Source organism: Arvicanthis niloticus (genome assembly GCF_011762505.2).
Source record: "Arvicanthis niloticus isolate mArvNil1 chromosome Y unlocalized genomic scaffold, mArvNil1.pat.X SUPER_Y_unloc_4, whole genome shotgun sequence".
NCBI lineage: Eukaryota > Metazoa > Chordata > Mammalia > Rodentia > Muridae > Arvicanthis > Arvicanthis niloticus.
The window spans coordinates 2246186-2255173 of NW_023045021.1; the positions used below are offsets into that span (position 1 = coordinate 2246186).

Below are 8988 nucleotides of genomic sequence, written 5' to 3' on the forward strand. Positions count from 1 at the left end.
CACCTACCACAGGGCTTTGCTGAGATGCTCCTGCTATGGTGTATGCTCACCAGTGATGTCAGCTGTCAGTAAGTAGGTTAGCTGCTGCTGGTGGAACTGGTGTTGCTGCTGGTATTGCTGCTGCTGTTGCTGCTGTTGCTGCTGCTGCTGCAGTGGGTGCCCCGTGGGGATGCTCATAGGCTGTACATGGTCCTTTGCTTTGCTGGTCCTTGGAGGACAGGTGTGCAGCTCTAGCCCATTCTTGTCTGTATGTGATGGTGTGGGGGTTTATGTCCCACTGTAGCAGACTGTACAGTTTTGTTGAGGCAGCAGCAGGCTGCAAAGTACCACTCCTCTGTGGCACTTTAGCCCTACGATGAGGCTGATATTTATAGTTTGGGTATTTCTCTCTGTGTAGGGTCTTCAGTCTCTGTGCCTCCTGGAAAAAAGGCCTTTTTTCTGCTTCTGTAAGGCTTTTCCACCTGTATCCCAGCTGCTTGCTGATCTCTGTATTTTGCATGCTGGGATTCTTCTGGGCCAACTTGCGCCTCTCACCACGGGACCACACCATAAATGCATTCATGGGGCGCTTGATATGGCCCTCCATGCTCTCTAGACAATTGTCACCAGCTCCAAAGTTTGTCTCTTCTCCAGAACTTAAGATATCCTGTGACTGTAGGGTTGAACACTGAAAAGCAAGATCTGAAATGTTGAACGTAGTGGAAGAATTATGACTACAACTATAAACAAGAAGACATGAGATGAGATGAGATGAGATGAGATGAGATGAGATGAGATGAGATGAGATGAGAGAGACAGAAAGACAGAAACAGAGAGAGACAGAGAGAGTCAGAGGAGTCAAAACTTATAGTGTAAGAGCTAAATGCTGCTATTCAAAATGTGTTTGTAAAAAAGATTTTAATATTTAAAGTATGTAAGAAAATATGTATTCCTCCTCCCTCAGGACCTCCCTAGTCCAGCCCAACTAATCTACTTTGAAACCACCCCACAAACCTACATATTGTCAACCAAAACCTGTCTAGTTTGTGAATGTTAGAGACTGCATTTTTGCACTCCTTAAAAACATATCTCTTACTCTTTGATTATTCCTTCACAACCAGTATTAACATACAACAAGAGCATACTAATGAGTTCTTTTCGCCCTGAAGCGTATGTGATATTTAGAATAGACTAACATGAGAAACAAACAACCATGCAAAAGTAGTGGAGAGGGTTAAAGATAAGCATGAAACCTACCATTTGTATCCTAGTCCACTAAGCATGGAAAAACAAAGAAATAACCTGTCCTGGCTCAATAGCCCATTATAATTATCTCCACCATGAAAGAGCAAAATCCACTAGTAATGCACAGGCTGAGCTTTGGAGTTTGAAGCTACATAATAAAATAAACATCAACAAAGATTTCAAGAAATTTTTCTTCCTCTATTTGTCATATCAATGCATTATAAAAGTCATTTATACAAATTTTGAACATAGTAATATTAAAGTTACTTTTTATTAGTACTGTTTTTATACAACCTACAGTTGTTGCTGGCACTTTGTTAATGTGGGTCTGTACTCAATTATTTACAGATATATACAATGACACACACACATACACACTCATGCTCCCCCCCACAAACTCCCCCCCCCCACACACCAAAAGTAGTCAAACATAGACACTCAGACAAAGACAAGGAACGCACACTACTGGACTCACTACTCTAAAAAAAAAAAAATGTGTCCTGAGTCCTTATAGGCTGCAGAGGAACACTGACCCCAGAAGCTAGAGAGACACTTGCCTCATCTCTCCACAGGTCATTGCAGAACTCAGGCTGGGTCTCCTGAATATTTCTCTCAGATAGAAGAGGGCCAGAGGGAGAACCCGTGTGACCGTGGATGAGCTGCCTTGTATATGACAGTGGGCAGGGCTGCTGACAACAGCTCTGGACTTGACCATACTGTCTAGAAGATGTGTAGTATGTGCAGGAGGTTGTAGGTGGGAATCTTAGCACTGGCAGAGAAACTTCACTGAGTGTCAGTGGGCAAATAATCTCTTAGCTCAATGAATGGTAGATGGCGTACCAGAGAAGCCAATGTAGCTTAATAGAGTGGTGTGTGGGCAGAAAATGCAGATCTCCAGGTCAAATGGTAGATGGCCTACCAGAGAAGCCAATGTAGGTAAATTGAGTAGTGTGTGAGCAGAAAATGCAGATCTCCAGGTCAGCAAAAAGCCATTTTCAAGGGGTCTCTCCTGTGAGGTACTAAAATGGGGTATCCTCAAAGTCCACAGCCAAGCCTATGCCTCTCCCAGTTTGCTGCAAAAACCTACCACATTCTCTGGAAAGTTCCCTGAGGTGTAGGTATGCTTTGCCTAAGAAGACACAGAGAGGTTTCTAGGCTTTGGGTCCATACGGAGGAGCAGGAAAACTATCAGGAGTTTAGCAAGTGCCAAGGCAAGGCCATTTCAGGCAGGGAGATCTGAGTGCCAGTTCAACTCAAGTAAGGGTAAGGGAAGCATTGTGAGCAAAGCCCAGCCATCCTCCCTCGACTGTGTGTTTGCATTTTATATTCTGTGCATATGCATGCCTGCTTGGTCTTTGTCCAGCCTTGAAGAAGGAGAGTAGGAAGGAGTGCGCCACGCCTTGTTGAGAATCAGTGAGGGAAGACCTAAAGCAGCCCCCATGATGCTCAGACAGGGCCCATCAATCTCTACTCTGAAATCTGCTCTGTCAATACGACGTTAAAAAAAAAAGGAGGGGTGACAGTCACCCAAGTGATGGCTGGCAGTTTTCCTGTCTTTTGGACACAATAAAAGGAAAAAAAGTGATACTTGTGTGAAAAGGTGGGTTTTGAAGGCACTGATGGGATGGATTTTGGAGTGTTCCATAACTGTGCTGACAGAGAATCTGCAGCTTTCCACACCCTGTGGGATGGACTCTGGTTCACTCTCAGAAACCCAAACCTTACACTTGAATCCTGTGCCCAAGTCAGTGTGGCTAGTGAGGACGTGTTCCAACATTGAGAACTACACTAGGGCCTTGGCTATGAGGGTTGCACAGGGAATTCTGTCAAGACCAACATTCTGGGACTTCCCACCTGAGGCAGGAGCAATTGGTGGGTCCTCCAGGACTCTGAAGCAGGAGTCAAAGTACCCCAAGTGCCTTGCCTGGTAGCCTGTTATTGCCAGATTCCCCACCCCCCCCAACACCCCCCCCCCCCAATGAAGGCACTGATGCTCTGTGTGGTGTCTTCCTTAGAGAGTGCAGGTAGCCTTTTAGGAAGAGGAAATGCCTTTCTCTCTCTGGCTTCCTCACTCAGCTCAAGAAAGGGCACTGTCCATTCTGCCAAGCCAATGCCCTTGGCTTTTGCCACTCCATCCCTTGGCAAAGGCATGTTTTGGCATCTTGCCAGTTTGTGCCCTCAAGTTCAGTCCTGCTCCACTCCTACTTCCATCACTTGGGTAACACCTCATGGCTACTAGTTGCTGAGGGAGTAGAGTCACTGAATGCCATGTCAGTCCCAGTCCTGTCTCTTTTTTCCAGCCACACACTGCCAGTCCTCCAGATCATAGCACCCAGAGTCCTCTTTCCCCCCACTGAGGGTATCAGAGGACCTCCCTACCTGAGACTCCCTTCTAACTTTCCTACCAGAGACCTAAGGTAATGTGTATAGGGTGCACTGTGGCCATGACTTCTCTTTGCCTGCTGTCTATTCATTCCATGGATAGCTTTGCCTTTAGCATTCTCCTCCCAGGACCACCCCAACAGAATATGATACTGGCTTAAGAGAACCAGGTCCTAGGAAGCTTTTGGTCCTCCAGCCTTCTCTAATACTTTCCAATAATGTGTCTCTTTGTCAGGGTTAAGAGAGTGGCCCTGTCTGTATCCCACCAGTTTACCAAATCAAATGTAGTTATTCTATTGCCAGCGTCAAACCCACCACACAGGACAAGGGCACTGAGAGGTCCTATGGTCACCTACCCTCTAGCTTGAAGCCTGAGTAGATAGAATGTCCCTACTCTGAAGGTCACATGTTGACCTGCTTGATCCTCAGGGTCACTGGGAGATCAGACATACAACCTGACTCAAGGACAAAGAACTCTTTCAAGGACCTTCAGAACAAAGTGGACAAAGAACTCTTTCAAGGACCTTCAGAACAAAGTGGACAAACACAGGTTGGTGGAACAAAACACACCCAGCAAAGAACCCTCTGGGATACACATCCATCTCAAACATGCTCTTCTGCATTGACATTCTGAAAGATGCAACGGGTAAGGCCAGGCCAAGGGAAAAGATCTAGGCTCGCAAGGAATTCCATGAACAGCCAATGGGAAATATATATGGAACCCATCTTAATCTACCCTCCTGGTCAGCCCCTGATAATATATACCCTTAGCAGCCTCATAGGATTGAATGGTTTCCTGGGCCTGTTGCAGGTCCTCTTGCCTAATTCCTGCCCATGACCATAGTAACCAAATGGCCAGAATACTTGTCCCCTCCTGCTGCTAGCTTGGCACTTGTGGACAGCCTGGAAACTTACATGAATATTCCTAAAAGCATTGCAGTACATAAAAGCACCTGGCTCTCAAGGGGTTTTTCCTGGCAGGGCACCCTTGTATCTTACAATTCCCCTGGATATGCACAGACTAGGTCCAGCAACATCCACTGGTTTGCAGCCCTTGGCCTTGTTGCCCCCTTCTACCAGCAGGAACCCTGGAGGCTGACTTTCCTGGACTGGTTGTTTGTCCACAATTTCCTAGGAGATAATAGGCAAGTTGAAGTGGAGTGCTCTGGTCATCTTATTGCCAAAAGAAATGTCATGTGTTCTAAAGGTCTTGAGGCTGGTGAGGAATGCTGACCCTAGAAGCAAGTGAGACACTTGCATGCCTCCTTCCACGTCGTTGCAGAAGACCTCTGGCTCAGTATCCTGCAGTATTTCTCTCAGAAGAAGGATGGAAAGAAAGCACATGTGATCCTGGGTGAGCTGCCTTGCTTATGGAGAGTATGCAAAGCTCTTACAGATCTGGACTTGACCACATTGTCCAGAAGATGTGCAGTGTTTTCAGGGGACATGTAGGAGCCAGTTTTATCACAGGCAGTGCAAGTTCAGGGAGTGCCATTGGGCAAAGACATGGTGAATGGCCTACCAAGTTGGCCTCTAGAGGTATAGAGGGTTTTGGTGTGGTGAACAGAATTTGCATGACTCTGGGTCAGGGAAAACCCATTCCTGATTGGTGCCTCCTGTGAGTTACTCCAACAGTCATCTGTCCATGTTCAAGGCCTACTATAGTGCCTCTCTCAGTTTGCATCTAGGACCTACCAAATCATCTGTCAATTTTCCATCTGGCCAGTCATGAATGTCTATACATACAAGCTAGCTGGCATTCAGCAAGTTCAAATGACTTTTACTTTGATTGCCTGGCCCACAAAACAGAAAGCAATTAAGAAGATGCTTCTAACTGGTATGCTGAATACAATAGGGTGAATGTTCTCCCAAAGATCTAGATGCTAATAGCAGTGTGGTAGTGGATATTTAAGAGGTAAGATTTCCACAGCTTACTGAGTGGTCCTTTGCCTCATCTATCCCATTGTAATCCTTCTTGTGTGAATTTCTACCAGTGTGACATGATGTCCATGAGGTTAATACAGCTACACACCTTGCATGAGTCATACCCATGCTGTTTGGACTTTCCTGTTCAAAACTGCAAGCAAAACAAAAATATTTAGTAAATAGTCAGCCTTACATATTTCCTGTTACTAACAAAACAGAAACATTAATACAAGGATCCCTAATCTCTTTTGGTTTTTCCTAGAAGACTAGTTTTCATATTTCTAAAAAAAATTCCTTTGCTTTATAGTACCTGGCGATGTTTTACAGTCACATCCATAAGACCACATAGCTCACAAACACATTTAACCATTTTATAATAAGAGGTCCAAGAAAATACTATCAATGAGTGACTCGGATCACTGTGTACTCAGTTTAACACCCAATCAAAACAGTAAGGCAGAATGCTTCCCCTCTCCTGTTGTTGTTGTTGTTGTTTTTGACTGTTTTTAAAGGTTCAAATTATAATTTGAAAACAAGTGCAGAGCTTTGCAATATCATACCATGCTCTCCACCTGTGTCTAAGTTCCTGAAATAGTGATTCTGAGACTTAATAATATATGAATAAATGCCTGGACTATAATCTTGGGCCAGTCCCCTGACTACTTTATGGCTTCTGACCTCTTTTCAGTTTCCTTAGAGTTTGGGGTAAATCCTCCCAGGCCTGACTCAGAGTTCTTCTCTCTGTACCAGAACTTCCATCTCCCTATTTCCTGCCGAAGTTAATAGGCCAATACCATTTTATTGCTTACAAAGACCAGGATCACCCATCAGAGAAACAGATTTGCAAATAAATGTTATATAAATTTGAAAGTCTTATCTATGTCTTACCCATTCTGTTCCTTTAGAGACTGTTTTCATCCCAAGTGAAATTTGTCATGTTTTATTAATTCATCTTTTTTGTCTTTACTTTTTAGATAAAGACTCAGGTTCTAGATACAAAAATTAAAATGAAATAGGAATTAAAATAGCTGGGCACACATTATTATGCATGTAGCAATTCTGACATGATAAAAATCACTACTAGCACAGATTTTGTTTCTGCTGCTATGTCTATTACTTGAGCATAATGTCATAGGAGTCAGCTTAGTTTTGTGGGTTTGATTAAGCAGGAATTCTAGCCAAATCTTGTTTACATATGAAAATAATTGTAGTCTGCCAGACACAGTATACTGGTGACTACAGGTTAGGATTATCACAAGTGAAGACCAACCTAGGCTGCATAGGGTTTTTTTTTTTTTTTTTTTTTTGTTTGTTTTGTTTTTTTGTTTTTTCGAGACAAGGTTTCTCTGTGTAGCCCTGGCTGTCCTGGAACTCACTCTGTAGACCAGGCTGGCCTCGAACTCAGAAATTCACCTGCCCCTGCCTCCCAAGTGCTGGGATTAAAGGCGTGCACCACCACTGCCTGGCTTGGGAAACTCTGTCTTATAAAGAAGCAAACAAAGTAAAAAACCCCAAAACAGTTGAAAATATCTTGAAATGTATCTAGTATAAAGCATATCAACAACATTTACTCCTCAGGTTGATAAATAAAACCAAAGAATGAAGGTAAAATAGTGTTGTAAATAAACATAATTTTTCAATTTTTATTATTTCATTTACATTCTTGTCATTGCCCCACCCCCATTCTCAGTTCCCTCATCCTATTCCTCCTCCCCCTTGCCTCCAAGAGGGTACTCCTCATGCACTAGGCCTCCCCCTTTCCTGAGGCCTCAAGTTTCTTGAGGATTAAGGGTATCTTCTCCCACTGAGACCTAACCAGGCAGTCCTCTGCTATATGTTTGCCAGGAGCCTCAGACTGGCCTGTGTATGCTCCTGGTTGGTAGCTCAGTCTCTGAGAGCTCCCTGGGGTCTGGGTAAGTTATGACTGCTGGTTTCCTATGGAGTTGTTCTCCCCTTCAGCTTCTTCAATCCTTCTCCTAATTTAACTACAGGGGTCCCCAACTTCAGTCCAATGGTTGGGTGTAAGTATCTGCTTCTGTCTCAGTCAGATGTTTGTTGGTCCTCTTGGAGGATAGCTATGCTTAGAGTCCTGTCTGTAAGCACACCATACCATCAGTAATAGTGTTAGGCCTTGGGGCCTCCCATGGCATGGATCCAACATTAGTTCAGTCATTGGACTGCCTTTCCCTCAGTCTCGTCTTCATTTTGTCCCTGCAGTTCTTTCAGACAGGAACAGTTCTGGGTCAGAAATTTTGACTGTGGGTTAGTAACCCTGTCTATCTACTGAAGGTAGACTCTTTGAGTTCCCTTTCCCTAGTGTTAGGCATTTTGGCATCCTCATTGAGTCCTTAGTGTCTCACTTTCCAGGTCTCTGGTACTTCCTAGAGGGTCTCCACCTCCCACCCTCTGTCTTGCTTATTTCTATTCTCTTAGCCCTCTGAGCTTTTCTCCTGTAGCCCCCAACCCCTGATGCTGTTCCCTTTTTTTCTCTCCCACTCCCCTCTCCTACCCAGGTTCCTCTCTCCTTCTGCCTCCTATGATTTCTTTACCCCTTCTATGGGCCTTTCTACTTGTTATACTTCTTATAGTCTCTGGGTTGTGTCCTAGGTATTCTGTACTTTTGTGTATATTCAGTAATCAGCGAGTACATACCCTCCATGTCCTTCTGGGTCTGAGTTACCTCACTCAGGATATTTTCTAGTTCTATCCATTTGCCTGTAAAATTCATAAAGTGCTTTATGCAACTGACAACCTAGGCACACTCTCAAGTAAAGACAACACAGTGAAGTTCAAGAATACCTCAGACTTCCATATGTAACATTTACATGGTTGTTAATGCATAAGCACACCTGCTCATAGACTCTGTTTGCAAAACATACTGCATCTTTAGCTTCTTTAAAAGCAAAGACACCATCTTTATTCTTTGGTTTTCTTCAATGCTAGGGGTTAAAAACCTACAGCACTGCAGGAGCCAGGCAAGAGTTTTACTATTGAACCCCATCCTAACATTTTGAATGGTACTTTTATGAACTATCATTTAGAAAGTTCTGCCAGAATTAATTAATTAATAATAATTAATGTGTCTGTATGTGTACTTGCAGTACCCAGAACAAAATTTCCCAAGTCATTTTCTCCTTCCATACAGAGTATCCTTGGGATCAACTCAGGCTAGCTAATATACTTCATCCTCTGATCAATGTTCAGGACTCTGTAGGTGATTTCTGAAGAGTTTACATTCCTAGCACATGAGAACATCACTACTTACTTCATACCAAAAATGCTTTAAGGGAATGGAAAGATGGCTCAGTGGTTAAGAGCACTGGCCTGCTTCTGCTGAGGACCAGGTTCAGTCCTGAATTGGTGTGGTGACTCAGAACAGTCTGTAGCTCCTATTTCAGAAGATGTGATACCCTCGGTTCTCCATGGGCAGAAGCATGAATATGGTGAGCAAACATC

At 43.8% G+C, this 8988-nt stretch overlaps 2 protein-coding genes across 2 annotated transcripts in view; one reads left to right on the plus strand and one right to left on the minus strand.

The window, feature by feature from the left end:
* Positions 1 to 13: 13 nt before the first annotated feature.
* On the minus strand, positions 14 to 586 carry LOC117701320 (sex-determining region Y protein-like). The gene is given in 2 exon segments (XM_034493098.2): positions 14 to 189; positions 191 to 586. Coding segments are annotated over 2 exon segments (552 nt in total). The 3' UTR covers positions 14 to 33.
* A 3629-nt stretch (positions 587 to 4215) lies between these two features.
* The window catches only part of LOC117701308 (ubiquitin-like modifier-activating enzyme 1 Y), a 26055-nt gene continuing 21282 nt past the window's right edge, over positions 4216 to 8988 (plus strand). The window contains exon 1 of the mRNA XM_076706227.1: positions 4216 to 4252. Within this exon, the coding sequence (XP_076562342.1) occupies positions 4216 to 4252 (37 nt within the window). The remainder of the gene's footprint in view (positions 4253 to 8988) is intronic.